Raw genomic sequence first — 23,089 nt, 5'->3', positions numbered from 1 at the left:
TGATTCGCTCGCTGAAATCACTAGGCCAAAACTGTTACAATTACATTGTAGCATACATTAGTCTCGCTACACACGTAGACAGTTCTTTTTTAAACATACAGATTTAAAATTAAAAAAAAGTATGTGTTAAAATTAGTTCTCATACTTTTACCTAAAGTTTCAACAAATGCTTTACTAGAATTCAATTTCAGTTCGCTCTAGGTTTGGATGCAAAACAAAACTTTATTAATTAAAATAAAACGCAGCATCAGGTAACATTTTACATACGACTGGTATTCAAACGGTGTTAAATTCTAGGAATGTATTTATTTATTTATATTCGTGTTCTGTTCTAGTTATATATATTCGTGACTTGACTTTGTAAGACTGAGCTAGTCTTATAAATTACTAATCCTCTATGAAGAATCTGGGCATATAATGGCCTGTGTAAACAAGATTTGTTAGAACAATGGAAATTATTACGGCCTCTTTTAGACGATTAAACAATTTTCTTTACTTCTCTTAAAATTATGCTGACTTTTATATTATATATTATACTGTGCTGTACGCTATTTTAATTTCAAATATTCTTTATTTAGTTGCACAACAATGAATAATGCTACATGTCCAGTGTACAATAATTACCTGGAATGTAACAAACTTATAACTATACACGTTTTTAAAGTCGTATTGCTTTTTTTTAAACTTATAAAAACTAAAGTTATAATTTTTCAAAAGGTTTAACAATAACAACCAAATTTAACAATGAGGTAAACTACTAGCTTGAGACGAGATTTGCATTATTGACATACTTAGATTTAATAACTAAATATAACTAAAAATAGCTGCGATCTTAAATAAAATATACTTTCTTGAACGTGTTCAGAATTTGTGCATACGCTTCATATCCATAAATTTTGTCGAATCACTGAATACAGTGAGAAACTGCTAGTCTGTCAGCGTCGTAACTATCGTCCTGTGTTTCATAATTCTAGATTCCAAAACAAACATTTAAAGGATATTTTTTTATTTTCCATTTTATTGGCTCCACTCTAAAAAATATTCCTTCGTTCCCTCCGAATATTTCAATTACTTAACTAACACTACCATTCGATTGCAAAATGCCTGTAGCCGAGCAGTTCTCGCAGAGTAGATATAATTAATAATATTGTATCGTTTAACACATTTGTTTGAAATTTTGAAGGTTTATAAAGGTATGTAATTAATATCTATTTAAATTCCCAGGTATCCTTCGGTTCAACGTCGCCAGCTCTCAGCGATCGTTCAGAGTTCCCTCTATTTTGTCGGACAGTCGCTCCAGATTCGTCCCACAACCCAGCTCGGATCGCTTTTATACGGTAATTGATTCATACATTTGCGAATAATGAACAAAAAATGAACAGTGTTGGCCTAGTGGCTTCAGCGTGCGACTCTCACACCTGAGGTCGTAGGTTCGATTCCCGGCTGTGCACCAATGGACTTTCTTTCTATGTGCGCATTTAACATTTGCCCAAAAAGTCGATGATGTGTGTCAGGCACTAGAGACTGATCACCTACTTGCCTATTAGATTTTTAAAAAGAGGCCAAGACCTAAAGAGGTTGTACGCGTAGAGGTGCGCCACTGATTTTTTATTTATTTGTGAACAATATTCTCTTAATGAGATTTACTTGCTAAATTACCAAATAAATATTCATTTTTAATAACTTTTTAAAACTAATTGCTTTGAGCAATGTTTGCTGAGAATCTATCAGGGTTTGTAGCGCCTTTTTTTTGTTACTGAAAAATGTAACTTTAACTTTGATAGGCAATTTGGCTGGGACACAGTTACCGCATTCTCCCAGAATGAAGAGATTTACTCCCTGGCCGTCAATGAGCTGGTCACGCAGTTAGAAGCCGCCAATATCACCTGCGCAGCCTCCATCACTTTCGCCGAGTCAGACTTTAAGGAGCAGTTGCAACAGTTAAAAGTAAGTTTTTACCAGAGTATTAGTACCACACGTAGACATATACATATATAATGCTTCACAGAAGTCATAGTCACCAAAAGCGCTAGTCACTAATAATGTAAAAGATTTACGTATATTTTCTAAGTTATTTTATTATGTTTATTAGCCTCAATTTGTTTCATAAATATACGATAGAGATGTCCCGACATCGCACGGTGAAACGTATACTTATACGTAAACGGATTTTTTTATTAACATAGTGTTCTTTAAAAGCAGTCTTGGCCTAGAGGCTTCAGCGTGCAACTTAGGGTCCTTCGAGAAAAGAGCGTACAAATTCTTAAAAGACGGCAACGCACTCGCGAGCCCTCTAGCATCGAGAGTGTCCATGGGCGGCGGTATCACTTAACATCATCACTCATCATCCTCCTGCCCGTTTGCCCTGTTCTATTAAAAAAAAACTCTCAATGAGGCAGAGCGTTCGTTAACAGCTGTTAATCTTGCTGTCTCTCTCGTACGCTGAAGGCAAACAGTGAGGACACCGGCATAATAATACGATACAACTCTTCCTTCTTTACTCTGTCTATTATCTTAATGTCTTAAGTCCCTCAAAGGGGCAAAGAACATCCAGCGTAGAAAACGAGCACTTCTCTTAATTACACTTCACATCATAGAAGCCTGTGTATTAATTAAGCATAATTAAATGAAACTACGCAAACTTAAAATCTAGCAGACGGCGTTAACCAACATTTCCAGACACATAAACACAGTTTTGTCGAAGTCAAAAGTAATTACTGTGTGTGAAGATAGCTAATTTAATTTATAAAAGATTATTTTGTGTTTCGAGATTCGCAAGTTATTTTCAGCATAAATTTTCATAAATTAGGTGACTTATTTACACATCAATAAAAGAAGCTAAGCGGTTTGGCAAAGGTTTCATTGTTGTAATTTAACCATTCTAAATGCTAATATTTAAAACTAAGCACGCGATACCAAACTTTCTACTATTTTATTTTTTATTATTTACTTTTTATTTTATTTATTTATTGAGTTGTATGTAAGTGTATGTAAGCAACACGCAAATACGTAGTATAGACATGTATATTTTAATCATGCCACGGGGCTATGAGATTTCATATAAAGACAGGTAATACGTAAAAAGGAAATGTTACAACTTTTTTAAACTTTAGACCGTTATGCTTAAACTTTAATAAATTGAATTTACAAGGAACAAGTCAGGTTGGCTTGTCAGTCAAACGTAATTAAAAATAATTAGATTCAGTTTGAAATGAGCTTGAATGACTTGCACCCACTTTATCAATGTGTTTTCCCGAACTTTTAATGGCCTCTGGTAATTGAATGAGGAAATGAGGAGATTAACTTTGAATTTTACAAAATTTAAGTTAACCTGTGATTTGTAGCAGTGTTCTATTTCACTCGCGTAGATACCGATGTCGTGGTAGTCTTCTATATAATATATATAAAAAAATTTTGTTATCATAAAAAAATTATTACTTATTCAGATGATTAGATACACACTTTAATTTAATCTAGTTAATATGCAAACATTTACATAGAATGTTCGACGTTAGTAAATTTAAAAATATTGTAATGTATACCTTTTTCTATAATATTAGAGAATATATTTATTTGTAGAACTTGAGTGACTTAGAACCTCCCTATACACAACATTTAACGTAGTTTTGTTTTGTGGTATCAAAATAATTCAATCTTCTGGAGTTCCGACTCGTTACGACCAATTGAATGTTGGCCACATTTGGGCATTTAGGCACATGGCCACATTGAGGCAGTCTAAAGGACATGAGATAGAGACAGGACCCGCAAAGCCTTGTTTCAAGGACCATAAGGCTTTCATAGCACTTATTTACAGTCGAGACAGGCGCTATGTATCCCCGATATATCTAAAACATATTGGATTTGACAAACTTACCCCATCTGTTCGCACTACCACTCGACTCTGCATACTACTCTAAACGTGTATAGATAAGAGATTTGTTCATATTCTATTAATATGAAGGAGTGGCGGAGAGTTTATTGCCAGTTCTTCTCTTCCGTTCTACGCCCTTGATTTGCGAACTGGTAGTAAATGTGAAATTAGAAGCATTTAATGTTTATTTCATTTTTTAACGTTGAGTACATTGTGTTACCAATATGAATAAATGATTTTTGACTTTGACTTTATGCATTTTATTGTTCATTTCTTTACAGTCTCCTCGCTTTAAATAAATAAATCTTACATCGTACAAACATGCATAGCTTTTATAGAACCAAGGCTGAGAAAACCTCTTATGCATTTCTTTATATAAATTTGTATAGGAGTAACTTCTATTTATATCGTGAGAGCTTTTCTTGTAAAGGCATGCGTTGCGTTGTCAAGTTAAGTAATCAACCTTCCAAAAGTGGGGCAATTACCGCTTTTGATGATTCAATTAAAATAATTAAGTTTGATATAAGATCTAAGATCTTTTAGATTCTAAATCTAGATCTAGATTAAGATATAAGATCTTTTAAGATACTTTTATTTATATCTTAGCGCCTTTTTCCACAAAGAGGTAGGCAGTTTGACAACCCTCACTCGCTTCATTCAATTTCATTACATTCAACGGTTATGAGTACTTTTCACTTGGCCACTTAAATATTTGATTCTTAAAAGTATTAAAAAAAATGTGGCAAAAGAATTTTCAAAAATGTTTGAATGCAGTTTTGTTACTTCGCCGTTTAGTTTAATTTCAGGTGGCATCAAACATACCCTATATATATATATATATGTATTAATCTATTATGATATTATTAGCCTAAAACCTATACACAGATAAATCACTTTTAAAAGGCAGGCAACAAACTCACGAATCTTTTGTCGTTTGCCTCTTGATACCTCTTTCATAAAAATAGTACTTTGCTGCGATGTTCTATTTTTTATCTTCTCAATAGTAATCTTATACGAAAAAAATAACTTATCGATGGCGATTAACATGTTTTTTTTTTTAATTTACTATATTATTAAAGTTACGGGTTTCCAAACAAGTTCCAGTTACCAATAAAATATAAGCGACATGAAAACTATGAACCGAGTTGCAAAGTTGAAATTACTTAAAGCTGTAGGTGGTACTTGCCAAGACCAACCATTAGTGTTAGAAGCACTTAAATATTGCGCTTACTAGAAAACTTTGTTCCAGTGTAAGTTTAGTTCAAAAAAATTAACAGTTTAATAGAGTAACTGTTTGTGGCGTAGTTTGTTAAGGTAAAAAATATTTCAATGAAATGGGCGCAATGCGTCTGGCCCAAGTCCCAATTACCCCACATGTGTATATGAATATAGTATTTTTGGCCCGTCACATTTTCCACAAAGAATATTGTTACGTGTAGATAACAATATTTATTCTTGATTTCTTGGCTACAAAAATATGCAATATCACTGTATTTTAGTATTGTCTTTTATAAACATAAATTTTACACATTTAAAGAAAACACTTTTTTAACGGATTAAAGTTGTGAATTTTTGTTAACATATAATTATTTAAACATAATTTTAAATTTATCATTTATACGTATAAAAGATTGACTGTTAAATAAATGAAATTTAATCAAACTAAACAAAATCTAAACACACAAAGAAAACGAGTTACGTTCCTCTTTAACGAAAACATCAGTTAATTAAAACTAACAATCTGTTATAATGTGATAGTAGATAAACCATAGTATTACCGCACATATAGACGCGATAATTTTGTTAAAATTCACCTCAAAACTTTATGGTAATTTGTGTTTATGTTAAAATTCGATATGAAATGTTAATAACTTATAATAATAACTATTGAAAAAATTAAATATGAAAAAATCTATGTAAAAATTAAAATCCTCAACGAATAAGGATTGCAATACAGCAAGTAAATGCTGCCAGCATTAGTGGTTAGGGGACAGGGCCCACACTTTTGTAAATTGGTTTCTTCGCTTAGTCAATTTTATATTACTATTATTATTTATGTACTAAATAGTTACATAAGTTATAAGCGTTGATACAAATACTTCAACGAATGTCTAGTTTTGTTATTTTATCATGTAAGGGTTTTTAGCTGTAGGAATGTAATCATGTTAAGTTTAGTCTAACATCGACCACCGTTAAAATAGGAGTTTAATTTCGACTACCGTTTAAAATAAAACTTCTATTATTTTTAATTCACCAATAAAGTTTCTTACTTTTTTTTAATCTTTTGAATACCGTCGCGATTTGACTAAGTAGAGAGCAGTGTTGGCCTAGAGACTTCAGCGTGCGACTCTCATACCTGAGGTCGTAGGTTCGATCCCCGGCTGTGTACCAATGGACTTTCTCTCTATGTGCACATTTAACATTTGCTCGAACGGTGAAGGAAAACATCGTGAGGAGCCGACATGTCTTAGACCCAAGAAGTCGACGACGTGTGTCAGGCACTGGAGGCTGATCACCTTGTCTATTAAATTTAAAAATGATCATGAAACAGATTCAGAAATCTGAGGCAAAGACCTAAATAGGTTGTAGCGCCGCTGATTTTTTTTGACTAAGTAGGTTAAGAATATTGTAAATATTGTATATACGTGTGTTGGACCAAAATATGGTCTACTTGGGTCAACCCGCGTATGTGTCCAATACCCATTCTTCAATTGCTAATTGTAAGCAAAATTCTTCGTTATCGAAGAGCTAATTTACTAACGTTCAAACACATCAATCACACCACTAACATACTTTTATTTCACAGAAATTGGACACAAGAATTATAATTGGGAGTTTCTCACAGGAGATGATACCGAAGATATTTTGTGAGGTACGACTTTAAAGTTTTAACTAAATACTTTCAAATTCCGCACACTCTATATCTTTATTTTACTGTATATTGCTTTAACTGATACTTACATATATCATAGTTAAATTCATGTAGCGAATGTTCGTTGTGTTTGTTAATTAAAGCTAAATCCGAAAATACACATCTGTTTGTAATTCATCCACGTAAGCTGTTAATTAAAAAAATAATGCTTTGTTAACATTTTTCTATAGATGGGATTTAAAATCTGTTCTAAGCCTAATTCGACTTAGGGTCAGTAGGAGATTCAAAAACGAGACGTGTTGATTTTTACATTATGTCTCTTCCTCTCCTGTATTATATAGTCAGTATTATCATAGGCCTTTCGTCTGGGTATGTTTGGTGCGGAGTACGCTTGGCTTGTAGCAGGGGCGCCGCCCCGAGTGAGGGGAGTCGCACCCTGCTCCCGTTCACAGCTCGCCAAAGCACTGGAAGGCATGGTATCTGTCACTGCGCATAGAGGAATCGTTGGTGATGTTGCTTCTTACTCAGGCCTAGTATGTATTGAGTTTGAATAATAACAATAAAAGGTTGTTGAGTAACTTCGTTATTAGTTTTTTTTGTAGTTAAACTTTTTTTAATAAGACTATTTCCTATATCAGCATAGGAAAAGATGATGAATATGTTTATGATGATATGAGAATGGCTGACTGTAGCCTGCAACTTATATTTTTAAGAGTTTAGATTCAAGTTATAATTATGTAATATGATATATATAAATCTTAAATTGTACCACGTCGTTTTCGATTACATTATCCAGGCAGTATGTCAGATTTATAATTATTATAAATAATTATTAGTTAAGTGCGAGATTCTCATGTTGTCCTGTGATGTCTAATTTCCACTGACCGTACATCCACGATTACTATGAACGTACCTTTTTGATAAATAAGAATAATTATAAATATAAAGGGCAAATCACCTATAGTCAATAAAAGAAAGTTTATTTTCTCTATTCCCAAAAGCCAATATTATATCCTTAGTAATTAACTATTTATAAGCAAAGATACGTTAGCCTGTGGGGAAATAATATAAGTCTAAAGAAATGGAATATTGACTTTAGACAAATATATTTTAATGAATAACTTTTGCAAAAGATTTAATTTCTTTTCTTTTTGTATTTTTTTTTAATATTGATTAGTTCTCAGCAAGTAAGTGTTATTATCGAGGCAGAATATGAATTAATACCTTGATGCCAATCGTTCCACAACTGACCGTTTTTTTGAGGCACCAGCTGAAGTATTTCCAAATGATTCCAGCTCCAAGAAAAGAGCGTACTTCTTAACGCTATTCTTAAAAGACCGGCAACGTATTCGTGATCCAACGCAGCTGATTATGGCAAAATTATTGTGCATTGGTGGCGATAACATCAGATGAGAATTCTGCCTTTCCTCAAAAAATAATAGTATACTACTACATCGCTCAGAGAGATAAATGGCTATGCCCATAAAAAGTGATACATCATAACTTTATTTTTAACATTTTTAAGAAGAAATACACCAATCAATTCTCTTTTATGTCCAGATAAAAAGTTTGTAACTCCATCTTAATAGAACCTGAATCGTTATCGCTCTAATTTAACCATGCGCACAGACAAATTTAGAACAAAGCGGTTAGAGCAAAATTAAATTTTATTATTTGAAGAAGTCTATTAGGTATGAGGGTGTGCAATTATTTAATCAATTGCCATCCAAATTTCGCGATATTGATGTCTTTAACAAATTCAAAAAGGCACTGACTAAAACTGAGACGGCTAATGGCGAAGTGTATCTCGCTCCTATATACATATCAATATTAAGTTTCTCATATAAATAAAACATTTATTTTGTAATGAGAAATGAAGTTCTTTAAACATTAAATTTAATTATCAATATCCACTTAATGATATCAGCTGCGAAACGTTTCTTTTGCAGATTTTTATTTACTTTTAGAGCAATAGAAGTCAGTTACAATAAATAAGCATTATTTAATAATAACGCCTATATTTGTATATAAACAAATGTATACTTTTCAGACCAACGAAATGTTTCTACACGAAATGTCGGCTGCTGGTGTTGCAATTTCACCCTTTGCTCCTCACACATACGACGCAGTTTGGGCTATCGCACTTGCACTCAGGAGAGCAGAACAGCTGTGGCGCAGTACAGATTATTCTACAACCAGCCTTGGACACTTCGACTACGACAGAAAGGATATGGCTGACGAGTTCCTTAATCAGATTGGGAACTTGAGTTTTCTTGGCGTTTCGGTAATTTTTTTTCTTATACTAGCTGCCCCCGTGAACTTCTTTATATTTTACTTAGCCTACTTTTTTAGTAAAATAAAAATAATTAACATAAGATAGACAGGTATCACTTATTCCACGTCATTAAATTTGAACCTGTAGGCATCCTTATCGGCAAAGAAGACAGAGGGTGTAGGCCGAGACAAAAAGCCGGTGTAAATAACTCTCTGTACTCTTAAAACAAAATAGTAGTAGTAGTAAAAACGTACATACCAACATAGAACATTTTGCTATGTTACCCCAGAGACTGTTATGTTTATCGGAATGAAAACTTTTTAGGTTTTTCTGTGAATATTTCTTTATATAAACCTCAAACTTCAAGTCATAAATTTTTGAATAACAAATAAAAATAGGGGTTGATCGTAGAGGGCTGAAAATTATGAGATTTTGGCATGCTGTATCATAAAAAAATAAAAATTCTGTCTTACTTGCTGTGTGTTACGTGTTAAATGAACAAAATCTGGAGAAAATTACTTAATTAGTAGTTAATAACTCGAAAATCCAATTTCATAGCTGTGATGCGCGGTTCTTTATAATAATAATTATAATTATTTTTTTTTCCTAACTTCAGCTGCAGTAAAGTCATAGTAATTAATTACATTAAAATAAAAAGTCATTAAATACATATATTTAGGCATAATAATTAAAATTCTAGAATATTAATAAATTTGAGCCTTGTGGCATAGTACTGTCAGTATTTTCTCACTGAAATGATTATATGTATAATGAGCGAGAAAAGCATCAACTCTAAGAGGCACTGGTAATAATACTACTATCATAGTCACAAAATTATTCTGTCAGTAATATTCCTTAAATTGAAAGTAAAATATTCTAAATAAGAAGAGTGTTAAGTTTAGTACCTCATTTTTTGTAAATATCTAATATTGTAAATGCATGTATTAACCAGAGATATTAAACCACTATGATATAATCGCTAACTGCTTCCGATCCAATAACGTGCGACCTCTAATGTAATATATTATTCACTCGACATGTCTTCGATGTGGAAATCTCTTGAGAAATTCTTACAAGCAGATCACATGCTATTTCTGCGGATAGATATTTTATAACAACTACATTTTGCGATTTTTTAAATGCAAATAATCAATTATAATATGTGTTCGTAAGCTTGCTTTTTGTCTTTCATGTCAGTCTTCTTTTTTCAAAATGTCTTCTTCACTACCAAGTAAGTAACTAAGTACTGTTCGCATCTGCGCTCTCAGTTCGCTGCGACTTTTCAATGCAATGGTAAGATTCGCTGGTAGAAGGCCAGCGACCGATCCGCTACCGCAACAGTGCTTCCCAACAGAATACAACTCAGTTCAATACGTATTCAAGAACGTGCGCTTATAAATATTTATGACGGTTAATGTACAAATATCTGAATGCAATAAAACTTTGCAAAAGTAATAATTCAACTTTCGCACTGAGCAAGATTGTCAACATTAATATGCTTCGCGCAAGTTTCCCGATTTCATTAGACGAAATGTCACGTAAACTGTATTTGCTTGAAGAAAATACCTCCTCACTCTTCGGATAGAATTAATTTCATCTTTAAGAATTTCTACGTTTTAATGTTATTTATTTATGCTTTTTTTTAATTATATTCAAACTAATTTATTGTTGACTATAGACAAGTATTACATATTGAGCTAAAACAATATCTTGCAGCATTGTGATTAACATTGTTAATGTTTTTTTTTAATTAATAACATTTTGTTTATACTAAGTAAATAAATATATATACGTCGTGAAAGACGGGCGAAGAAACCAACATTTTTTTTAAGCAAATATAAAAGCGGTAATGGCATTGTGTAATGCACTTGTTAGGAGCCACTTGGAATGTAATTCTATAATTTGGGCCCCACAAGAAAAACATAATATTCTTATACGTGTGTGAGACAAATGTAATTAATTGCACACTGGCTGAATTCACAAGAATTGCATTATAAAATATAATTAGTTATAAAATGGTTTAGGTTTTTAGTTTTTATTTGTTATGTTTATATTATGTTTTTAGTTTAGTTTTCTATTGTATTAGTATTAAGTTACTGTTATAGAAATAAGGAAATAAATAAATTAAACATAATTTAGTGAATATTTTTCAGGGACCGGTTTCCTTCAACGGCGCAGATAGGATTGGAATGTCAGCGTTCTATCAAATTCAAGGTATTTTACATAAACTTATCAACGATATGGAGAGCATTTTAGTATTATACTACAAATAAACTAGTTGATTAAAGTGGCCAATATATCAAATAGTCCGTGTGTATTTTGATAATTAACCAATTCAACAGTTCCGGCGTACAAATGTTTCATACTTTTTTAAGGGTAAGATTTTTAGTCAAGACGAGAAAGCGCTAATATAGACATAAAAACCAATCTATAGTGATAACCAGGAAGAATGTGTACTTCGTCGTACTTCGTCGTAAGTACACTAAACTACGACTGAATGTAAATGCGGCATTAAACCTACCCTGAGCGGCATCTACATGTTGCGCTTGCGTTGATCAACCAGTGTTAAAATAACAAAAATAGTGTTAAACTTAATAAATTAACAAATCTTATATTCTCAAGTGTTTATTTTGATCTGACTTTCTCATTATTTTAATGAATCTAATTAATAACACTTAGGAATGTAATTATTTTTAAAACTATGTTAGTTTTAACCAAAAGCCTTACGATGACATCGGGTAGTAAATTAACTAAAAATAATTTTATTGCATATTATATTGTATCAAAATAAAACTTAAATCATCAGGAGGCCGCCCGAAGACTGTAGCTCTCTACACTCACGGAAAACAAATGATCTGCCCAGAGTGTGCCAAACCCCGTTGGGCGGGCGGGATTCCAGCAGCTAGGCGCGTTATGGTCCTTCGAGTGGACTCAGTTTGGGCACCTGCGAGACTCGCCGTAACGGCCTTGTCGGTAGCTGGAGTTGCTTTAGCATTGGGATTTCTAGCTTTCAACTTACACTATAGTAAACGAAGGTATGTTAATATCAAAGCTATGTTTTTTATAATTAATAAATAATTAGGTCAATAAATAATAAATTTCACGAAAATCGGTCGAGTCTTTTCTGGAGTTTAATTACAAACACCGTGACACGAGAATTAGATGTACAAGGGTAGTGCTCATATAAGCAGGAAAAGCCAAAATTATAAAAACATTATCCTAAAAAAACTAAGAAACATTAGTTGTAATAAAAACAATATCCTAAAAAAACTAAGGATGAAATGATTAGTCGAATTTTTTACACCATAGATTTTATTGAAACTATTTTCCATTTAATTTCTTCGTTTTTCTTTTTCTTCTAATTTTTTCTTCCTTTCTCATACACACTACCCACAGATCCATAAAGCTGTCATCTCCGCGGTTGAACAATATGACTTTGATTGGATGCGTGTTGGTGTATACTGCAGTAGCACTTCTTGGCGTGGATAATGCCATCCTACCCTCTTATATACCGTTCACAGCTATGTGTACTGTAAGTATAGTACAATACTTTTAATATATATCATATAAAATCTCAGTTTCATATGGTACAACATATATACCTGATATAAAGTCTAATTACCCATGGGCAGTCTCGTAGTAGAATTATGTTTATTAGAGTGTTTTTATGATACAAACAGCCACGCCTAAGTTATTTGGAATTTAAAATTTTACGCACTTTAAAATATACATGGGTTTAGAATAACTTGTCAAATTAATTCACGAGTGTTAATTTCTTTATGAGTATGATTAAAACATTAAAATATCGCCGTTATAGCTTAATAGTATGGCGTTAATTTGAGAGTCTTAGGTTCGATTCTAGCTGAAACAATTATTGAAACAATATCAATATAACCAATGAAATAATGTGCCATATGTGACATATGACTTCAAACAATAACTAACAATTTTTCATAATTAAATTTGGTATTACTTGTCTACTGATATAACAATTAATTGCAGAGTAGAGTATACATACTGTCAGCCGGATTCTCCCTCGCATTTGGGTCAATGTTTGCAAAAACATACAGGGTTCATAGGATTTTTATAAGGTATCGTATTAGAAAAACTTATTGATCAGTTTATTTATATGTTTTAACATAATTGTATAACTTACTATATTTCTTAAAAATAGACTATTAGAGCTACTAAGCAGATTTACAGCAATGAATCCCCCCCCCCTTCCTCTTGTCAGCCAAAGTAAGCAAAGCCCTCAAAAATAATACTACATAAACATATTAATTTTTTAGGAATGTGTGAACGTATGTAGGAACAATGTGTGGGAAATATGTGTTTTAATATAAAAAGTGTTGACGTAATCACCAAATATAATAAAAATAAAATACGTTTATTATGGTACATAAGATAGATAGGTATCACTTATTCCACGTTCTTAAATTGGAACATGTAGGCAACCCTACTTATCGGCAAAGAAGACAGGGGGTGTAGGCCGAGATAAAAATCATCAAACAGCACTTGTTTTAAAACAAATATAGCAAATTAATTAATTAGAAGTAGCCCAACACTAGTCTCAGGCCCTTCTATATAGTGCTTACGTGATACTGAAACGGACCCATAGTGAGACGGCAAATAGTATATATTTCTTTCCTCACGTACCTTACCTTTTCTTTTGTTTGTGAAAGGGTAAAATGGCATTCCATTACAGAACAACTTTGAATGGGCACACAATTTAACTTGTATGATGTCTTACTATATTATATATAATTAAAATATTATAAAGACATGCTTGGTTTAGTTCTTACCATTGTTTTTCATTATATTTTTATAATCGGAAATAAAAAGCTTTTTAAATTTATTACTACCGTAATTTTACACATTTTATAAAGTTTAGTTTAAGTAAATCGATAAAAAGCGTTTATTTTTCCGATCCAATTCAATTAATTTATTAAGTTTCTGAAGTTAATTTTATGATAGGAAATAAAGTCATTTTACTCGTTACAAAATGTGATAATTTTATCTACATTAAAGTTTGTTAAAGTTTTATTTTTTCCAATCCAATTAATTTCATTTCAGTAACCGAAGTGGAGTTTGCAAGACAAAGCTTCTCCAAGACACACCACTTATATCATTAGTTTGCGCTCTGCTGGTGATTGATGGTCTACTTGTCACTTTGTGGGCGACTCTTGATCCTATGGAGAGGCATCTCAAGAATCTGACAGTGGAAATCAGTGCCACAGATCGAAGTGTTGTTTATCAGCCGCAGGTATAAAGCTACGTTCCCAATCAATAGAAGCCATTAATTAATAGTGTTCAAAGATGGATTCGTTTCTTCTCTCGTAGGATTGTATGATTTCCATATTATAATGCCAATTGTTTTTTTCTAAAAAACACCCAATATAACTACTTTTATGTTGAATGATTGTGTTGGGAATTTTTAAGAAATTTATTTATTACGAAAATAAATAAAAGGTGTCGAAGTAAAATAACAGTTAAGTTATTTGTAAAAATAGAAACATAAAACCCTTTAATTTTTACTTTAAGATGTTTTCTCATATTCAGATAGAGATCTGCAAGTCGCACAACACGACCGGATGGCTTTGCGTCTTGTATGCGTACAAGGGGCTCCTCCTTTTGGTAGCTGTTTACATGGCTTGGGAAACACGACATGTGAAAATATCAGCACTCAACGACTCCAAATACATAGGCATCAGTGTCTATTCTGTTGTCATAACCAGTACCAGTATAGTCGTTATTGGTACTATTATCTCTGAGAGGGCAACCCTAGCTTACATTACTATAACCAGCTTGATTCTTATCGCTACAACATCTACGTTGTGCCTTTTGTTCCTGCCGAAGATTATTGCTATCAGAAAGAAAGGTAACTTTTGCAATTAATATACATTTTCATACAAGATGTCTGCGGTTTCGTTGTTGAAATTAATTTATAAAAAAATTGCTAAAAACAATGAGCGTTTGAATTTAATTAAAAAACCTGCTGAAGATCTGTAATTAATAATGTAATGTGAATTTAAACAAATCTCATTCGTCGTTATCTATAATTGTATTTTTATACGTCTAAACTTGGCTAAAAATACAAGAATATATGACATCACAAATTTAAAACATCACATCAATTATATTAGAACATAAGTAATCTATCAAAGGAAAAAAATAAAACAAACAAATACAAAAATAAACTAAAACTTAATAATAAATAAAAATAACAATAATAACCGAAACAGAATGAAAACTTAAACCTCATTAAGATTAACAAGTTTACGGTAACTTGGCAGAATTTTGTAAAACAAACATTTTCATCGATGTTACTAATCAAGTTGTAAGAGCGAGATAGCCTGGACCATTTAAAGGAGTAGTTTAAATGATATATGTTATTTCAGCTGAAGAAGATCCAGTCATCCAAAGTTTAGGATTACGTCTCGAATGTAAAACGAGAAGATTTGTGACGGACGAAACACAGGAGTTACATTTCCGAATAGAGATACAAAATAAAGTTTATAAGCGGGAAGTGGCAGCGTTAGATATAGAGATCGCTAAGCTTGAGAGGCTGCTTGCAGAGCCTTTGGAGTCTAGCAGTCTCCATAAACGAGTAAGTTTTTCTTTGAACTATGGAACCTTTTTAAAGAGCTTTAAATATTGGCGGGTAATTTATGATTCATTCATAAGTATACTACATTACATTGTAACACTATCTGTAATCAACATCAGTAGTATCTACCTCGGCCACAAAGACGTTGCGACTACAAATCAGACTAGTTTAAAAAAAAATTAGGCGGTATTTTATTTGCGCTTACATTGTTCTATGAAAATGTTGGTATTTCATCATTATTAACGAATGTTGTCACAATTTTTTGTATTATATACTGGCTTAAAAATAAACTGTAATCTTTTTTTCAATAGGAACTTCCTTATGAACAAAGACACTAAAATAATGGACTTGGACATTAACTTAAGTATACAGTGTGTGGTTTTCGTAGTTATTTAGTATTTAGATCTGTTTAAGATTAGATTTCGTGATGAAACTCCCGATACATAATGTGCGCTCTACACTCGCCCGCGAATCGCGACCGCGATTCACGCCGTGAACGTAATTGTATTCGCGTTCGCGCGCTGTGAACCAAGCGCGAACCTTTGTCGCGGGACAAAAAACCGACAACGAACGGGGAACGGCGCGAAGCGAAAACGCGAACGCGCGAAACCATCTACACTCGCGTTTCGCGGCTTTCGCGGCTCTTCGCGCCGCGAGTGTAGAGCGCAGTTTATAATTACATTAGCTATTGTGCACAATTTAATATAATTATAATAGTTAACTATCATATTACACCAAATTCTTCTCGCACATTCAATTTGCGTGAAAGATACACGATCATATACATAAAAAAATTTCAAACTTTCATTAATAAATTTCAAACAATTTATTTAACATTCCAGAGCGAATTAAACACCGTAGAAGAAGAGAGCCAAAAAGACAAACGTACACCAAGCATCAGTGGAGGTCTACCGATGTTGCTGCTCTCTGTTTTACCTCCTGTCATACCTCGAGCGAGCTGGCCTTCGGCTGAAGCTTACAGAGGAAGAAACTCCGTCAGTTTCAGCTCACAACCAAAATTATTCTACAGAAAATCACAACAAATGGACCTTTACAACATTTGCTTCAAACGCGAGGAAAACCACGGCCTCCTTAAAAGATTGAAAAGTTTCTTCGGTAGCCGACCAAGCAGCAGAAAGGCCTCAACCATGTCCATCGCAGATCCAACAGGACAAAGCATAGCTGCAGCTTTAAAAATGCACGTTGGAATGATCGCTGGACTCGTCCCAGGGAACAGAAAACACTCGATAGTTCATTCGTGCAATACTCTCAATGTACCAAGTCTAGAAATGAGACTACGCAGAGAATCGTACGCTAGGAGTGGACCAATCATTAGAGTCACAGACGATGAACCGTCTTGCTCATATTCTGAGAGAAATAAATACGTAGCAGAGCCAGAAACACGCGTTAATTTCGTTCTGCCTACAACGCATAATCCAATGCAAAATTCGTTGGAAAAAATCAAAGGATCACCACGATTTCCACACAGAATATCACCAACCGCTTCTAGTATGTCCACGCTAGATACTAGACGAAAAACAAGTGCTGATAGTGTATTTAACATGTCGAATGAACTATTTGATGAGAATAGACGACATAGCCATCAGAATGTTATAAGAAATAGTCAGGATAGGAATTTGGACAGTCGCTGGAGCTCCACAGAAGACGCGCGTTCGGGACCCTCAACCAAACAATGATATGCCAAATTTTCCTCCGGAGAACAATGTACTACTATATTACATAATTTTTAAATAATTTCATATCTGTGTTGATGTTTTTGATTGATCATTGATTCAATTTCAAAATTTCTTTATTTCGTTACACAAAAATTTATAGTAATAATGTACATTATTTCTTAGAATGTATCAAAGTTATAAAACTAAACACATTTTTAAAGCTTTTTTAAAAACTTATAAAACTGATTAAAGTTAAGTTGTAATGTTTTTAAAGGTTTACAACAAAGTAAATTTAACAATGAGGTAAACTAACTGGGAAATATGTAATCTTTAGATTAGATTAGCATTTTTGACATACCTAGATTGAAGATAGGGATTGTAGATACCTACATATATGGCTATTCACGTCGGGGTCACCAATTGTGGGGTATCGTATGTGTAGACATATAACAGTATGTGAAGGAGAAATATAATTAAACAAGCATCTCAGGCAAGCCTTGGAAAACGACTCATTATTTAATTCATTTTAAATATAATGTAAATGCTTACAGGGCATTGACTTAACCGAGATAATAAATGCAATTTAAGAACGATTGTGCCATATATGTAGGTCTATCTACAGGATCATTGACTGAGCTACACTGTGAAATCTAATCTTTGATTAAAATTGACTTAATATTTACCTGGAGTGACATCGTATAATTTACGATTTGTAAAAATAATGTCGAAATTTGGCACAAAATGGTACAAAAACTTAATATATTATAATTTGTCTGCAGGTATAATCATTTAATATTTTCAAGTATCACAGTATTAAACAGGGAACTCTTTTACTAACCCACTAAGATTCATTCATACGGAGCAATATTCTATAGTCATTAGGTATTTATTGACAGTATTACGTAGCGTTTTCTACAATAGGCCTAAATATTTTAGAAAAATATTGATTGTACTTAAAATAAAATTAAGAAATTAAAAATTAAGGACAAAACACCAATGAGTAGTATAAATATATGTTTATCAATATTAGATTGATCCCCTTTAGGCAATTAAAGAAAAATATTAGTTTTGAAGTTATTTTCAAATATCTTATTAATCGCAACGCTGTTTGCATTTCAGTCTACCTATAAAGTCGCGGTATTTTGTATAAACTTACTAAAACAATTATGTTATAACTCGTCTATTTGCAAATAAATAGACGTGATAAAATATATTGAACATCTGTCAATGCGACAGAACCTAAAATAAAACATATATATCAATAACTAAGATTATTCCAAACCTGAGAAACAGTAGATCTTCTAGAATATGTGATAGATAATGTGTATAGATCGTGTATTCAAGCAATACTATGTTAAGAACTAGATACAAATCGTATAGTTCTCGGCTATTAAGTTGGTAAGTCGTTTTATGCGAGAATTATATCCTAAAGCTTGCCAAGTAACGTTCCGAGACATATCTATATTTATATTGTAAAGTGTATTTTATTAATAGCGTCTTATAGTGTTCAAATTTACAAATCGGCAGTGAAATATTTTAATAAACTATTGTCTTGTAACATTTTGAGGTGTGAATAAAAAACTACTTAGAAATAACTGTTTTGTTTTTATTTCAATAATTTATAAAACTTTTACACACATTATTGGCAACAGCCATTAAAATAAAAGGTGATTAAATTTAAACTTATTTAATTAGAGAATGAATAATAAATAGTTTTTTTGTTTTTAATTATTTGGTTTCTGTTTTAATATCTGCTAGTTGTTTAAGACACTATGCTTTATTTAGTTAAATTATTTATTTCAATTACCAGAACTTTATTTAAAAATTAAAAAAAAGAACAAATTATCTCTCCATTATATAGATACTATTTCAATAACCGATGTAACTATTTATTTAAATAAAACCACATCAACACTCTAATAATTTATTTACACCTATGCAACTCCACTCATTTTCATTATTCTATTAGTAATTTGCCTTTTAATATTCGCATTTACATTGGGCAATTCATTGTTTCTTCTAACTGTTTCTTCAATTTTTTGAACTAGTTGTACTTCCCTGGGCCACGCTATGAAGTTGGTCACAAATGAATCTTGGGGTGACCCAAGTCGTCCAGTCCGGCCACACCGATGGATGTAATCAGATGTGTAGAGGGGAAAGTCATAATTTATTATATGACTAACCTATTGAGAAATAATATCATTTATTCATAAATTTTTATACAATAAGGTAAGGCACATACTAACTTATTTATATTAATATTAAGCATAGCAGTAAAAGCTTACTTATTCAAAATAACTCCAAGGGGATTTGAACCCCCCCCCCCTATCTCATGTCATTCTCTCTCGAAAATAATACAACATAAACTTCTTAATTTTTGTAGGAATCCTTGAGAATGAATTTCGTTTTCAAACATACAAAAGTAAATAATGACGGTTGACGTAATCCGTAACTACGTAATATATGAATTTAAATAAATTACTCTTTTTTCTCTCTCTATCGATTTTTGTTTACCTTTTGATAAAAAGAAGCAGAATAGTACTTTCGTTAAAAGACTGATTTATTTTTGTTTGAACAAGGGTCTAAGTATATATGCATTATATGCATGCATTATATATGTGAATTACTGAGTAGTTATTTTTTTTCTTTGCAATTGATAAATACTGCCTACAGGGCTTAGTCCTGTAAATTTTTATATCGGATTAAAACATTCTACAATAACATTACACACAATGCGGAAGAGACCTGCTTTGTTGGTAAAAAATCACAGTTTTTAAAGTGGACTTTAAAGCTGTAGTTTGGATTTCTTAAAATGTCTAATTATAGAAAGGTAAAACCAATCTTATATCAATAAGCTTAAGAAATTAAACATTACTCACTCCTGTAGTATCTAACCCACGTGAAGCGACATCGGTACTTGAAATGACCTGAACTTTTCCACTTTTGAACAAGTCCATATTTCCAGCTTTGAGTGGAACAGCCATCCTCCCATTGATATTTAAGCATTTTATGCCATTCTCATTAAGAAACATTGAGACAAAATCGCAGGTGGACGTCTTATTTGAGAATACCATTACTTGACGTTTTAAATTTATGTCTGCTTGAACAAGCTTCAACAACTCTCCTGGCTTTTGCGCTTTTCCAAGGCGGACAAATCTGTGATGAGTATCATTTATTAGGATATTAAATAATTAAACTATAACTAATGAAAATGCATATATTTTGGACTTTTTAATTATTTTGAAACAGGGATACGTATATTTATTAACTTCTTTCGATTTTGCGTTATTTCACATATTTTTTCGTGTTAATGAGCAAATTACAATATGGAATGAAGTGTTAAAGAACCCCGAATTCTTTACAGGTGAAAATTTTTCACGTAATATATTTTTTCAATTTTTGCGGAGACTAAATAAATAAGTAAGTATAAATTTAAATAATATTACATTACTTTATATAAAATTGTATTTTCTGAACTTAAACAGAACTGGCTGGACTAAGTACACATGTTATCATAATTAATATTAAGTATTTATAATTTTTTTAACAAAATTGAAGTTTTTTTATCTGATTAAATTTATTTTAATTGAAAATTATTTTACCAAAAAAGACAGGACATCCTATAATCTAAACAATAGTGAAACAATATTTACTTATGAGGGATGTGGGGTAATATCCTGTGAATGTTGTCTGTGGCAACTGTTCGTAATGATTGGGGATCCATGAAGGCGCTAACTGATTCAGGTAACTCATGGGGTAATGTTGCACTCACTAGGGTAATCTGACATCCTTCAGGTGGTGCTTTCATTTCACTTTTGTAATGAATCTGTAATAATATATTTCAGTTGAAAAAATTCATCTAATGTAATGTAATAAATTACATGCCTTTTTAAGAACAAGTATTGATTGCCCTTTCTAAATTAAGTTCTATAACTAATTAACTAACTCTTGAACATCTACACAAAGGTTAATTCAATAAAATATTAATGATGAAAGAAACTAAAATATTTATAGTAAAAATATCAATGCCAAAACACAAATAGTTTTAAAAAGATTCAAATCTACTTACAAAAATATAGTAAATCTAAAACAAAAATGCACACAGAGAGGAACTTAGATAATTGTATAATAGCAGCTAGAAAACTGTCTAGTTTGCTTTATATAATTCTAATAAATAAACTGGTAATATATAAGAGTTGGTAGTTTAATAGAGTACTTAGTATACTGAAAATGCTACATTATAAAAAAAATACTTACTCTAAACTTTTTCATTAGAGCAACCAATTTTTCTATGAAAGAATCATCAAGCAATGTGTCTGCTTCATCTAATACAACATGGTGTACATTATGGATTTTGATAATTCCAGTTGTAACTAGTTTACTAAATGCTCCCAATGATGCAATCATAAGATCAGTATATTCAATTGGTGGGTCTATAATTTTTTTCTTAGTCTTACCACCAACTAGAGTGGAGACATTAATGTTTAAATGCTCTGAGATATTTTGAGCTATTTCACCTAGTTGAGCAGCTGTAATTTAAATGAATATTGAATTGAAAAAATTGTGAGTATTAAAGATTTTATCGGTTTCACTATGAATGTTTTTCACTCATCATTTACCTCTTATAAGTAATGATTTTTTTTCATTGCATCAGATCTAGTGAAAACAATGGTAACAATTTAATATTAAAAAAAAATCTTTTACCTAATTCTCTACTGGGTGTAATAACAACAGCTAAAGGACTGTTAAATTCCTCTGCAATATGTGGTTTCCAAGATGATATTTGTTGTAATATCGGTAATAAATATGCCAATGTTTTTCCACAGCCGGTTTCAGCTGTAATCGCAGTATTAAAACCTTGTATGATAGGCGAAAAAGATCTCGCTTGAATTGCAGTCGGCAAAGTATATCCTTGCTGCGATACGACATCGATCAACTCCTCGGATAATCCAATTTCCTCAAAGCTCTTTTTGTAAACAGATGTCTCCGTTTTTTTAGTTTCTCCGTATATTGTGAAGTAATCATTCTTGGATTTTGGATGTAACCAACCTTGAGATGCAAGCTTTATAACCTCAAACTTTCCGTACGTTTGTCCTTCAAAATGATTGTATTCTGGCCGTTTACATGAAATAATTGGAACTTTTTTCTTAGCACGTTGGACAGAGTAATATCGGCAATACGATATGTTTAGAAGATTCCGAATTTTCGCCATGTAATACTTATTAAAGTCTTAACTACTTGTTCGCAAAAACAAATATTAAAGTAAGTCGGTCTAACTGTCACTTGTCAAATGACAAATCCAATATTTGGATTAATGACAAACACGCGAAATTGAAATTACCTTCTTAAATAAATTAAATTTACTTGCAGGAAATGTCCATTGGGTATTTCACTAAGACAACTCGTTAATTTATTCTTGAAAACTACTTAACGTCATTAAATCAGAAATATATATATTACTAGCTGCCCCCGCGAGCTTAGTTTCTCCATTATGCCTAGCCTACTTTTTAAATACATACATTGAACTCTCATTCAAGTCTCTAGAGTAGATACAAATGCATCTACTCCAGAGACTGTTTGGTTTTTGCGGAATGATTTTTGAAGTGAAACTTCTTTAGAATCGTTGTGATTTCAAACCGGAAGCAACGGAAAAAGCGACAGTAAAAAGAGACAGAAACATATATTCATAAGATTTAACGTGGGAATAAATGAGATAGATAGAGAAACTTCTTTAGAGTCGTAATTTCAAACCGGATGTAATGGAAAAAGCGACAGTAAAAAGAGACAG

The 23,089-nt window shown here is 32.1% G+C and overlaps 2 protein-coding genes across 2 annotated transcripts in view; one reads left to right on the top strand and one right to left on the bottom strand.

Moving 5' to 3' along the window:
• LOC110999260 (gamma-aminobutyric acid type B receptor subunit 2) overlaps positions 1 to 17,517 on the top strand; it is a 30,914-nt gene extending 13,397 nt beyond the window's left edge. Inside the window, exons 4-16 of the mRNA XM_022268231.2 lie at positions 1,225 to 1,337; positions 1,785 to 1,947; positions 6,678 to 6,743; positions 7,100 to 7,276; positions 8,794 to 9,027; positions 11,172 to 11,232; positions 11,825 to 12,053; positions 12,415 to 12,550; positions 13,021 to 13,109; positions 14,092 to 14,281; positions 14,578 to 14,896; positions 15,417 to 15,625; positions 16,468 to 17,517. Of these exons, the coding sequence (XP_022123923.2) occupies positions 1,225 to 1,337; positions 1,785 to 1,947; positions 6,678 to 6,743; positions 7,100 to 7,276; positions 8,794 to 9,027; positions 11,172 to 11,232; positions 11,825 to 12,053; positions 12,415 to 12,550; positions 13,021 to 13,109; positions 14,092 to 14,281; positions 14,578 to 14,896; positions 15,417 to 15,625; positions 16,468 to 17,322 (2,841 nt within the window). The 3' untranslated portion in view covers positions 17,323 to 17,517. The remainder of the gene's footprint in view (positions 1 to 1,224; positions 1,338 to 1,784; positions 1,948 to 6,677; positions 6,744 to 7,099; positions 7,277 to 8,793; positions 9,028 to 11,171; positions 11,233 to 11,824; positions 12,054 to 12,414; positions 12,551 to 13,020; positions 13,110 to 14,091; positions 14,282 to 14,577; positions 14,897 to 15,416; positions 15,626 to 16,467) is intronic.
• A 1,694-nt stretch (positions 17,518 to 19,211) lies between these two features.
• LOC110999267 (probable ATP-dependent RNA helicase DDX28) lies at positions 19,212 to 22,599 on the bottom strand. The gene is made up of 5 exons (XM_022268241.2): positions 22,006 to 22,599; positions 21,559 to 21,830; positions 20,955 to 21,127; positions 20,181 to 20,457; positions 19,212 to 19,484 (listed from the first exon to the last, which is right to left on the bottom strand). Exons 1-5 carry the CDS (start codon positions 22,511 to 22,513, stop codon positions 19,236 to 19,238), a joined length of 1,479 nt encoding a protein of 492 aa, XP_022123933.2. The 5' UTR covers positions 22,514 to 22,599; the 3' UTR covers positions 19,212 to 19,235.
• Between the last annotated feature and the right edge of the window lie 490 nt (positions 22,600 to 23,089).

This window comes from Pieris rapae, chromosome 10 (genome assembly GCF_905147795.1).
Source record: "Pieris rapae chromosome 10, ilPieRapa1.1, whole genome shotgun sequence".
In the NCBI taxonomy this organism is placed as follows: domain Eukaryota; kingdom Metazoa; phylum Arthropoda; class Insecta; order Lepidoptera; family Pieridae; genus Pieris; species Pieris rapae.
This window is presented reverse-complemented; position numbering and strand designations above follow the sequence as displayed.

What these genes read in the sequence shown, in the direction of transcription:
- LOC110999267 (XM_022268241.2), bottom strand. Translation starts at nt 22,513, where the DNA reads ATGGCGAAAATTCGGAATCTTCTAAACATATCGTATTGCCGATATTAC. An exon ending in TACACCCAGTAGAGAATTAG is followed by an intron (nt 21,831 to 22,005) that starts GTAAAAGATTTT and finishes TTTAAATTACAG; the next exon opens with CTGCTCAACTAGGTGAAATA. An exon ending in CTCTAATGAAAAAGTTTAGA is followed by an intron (nt 21,128 to 21,558) that starts GTAAGTATTTTT and finishes ATATTATTACAG; the next exon opens with ATTCATTACAAAAGTGAAAT.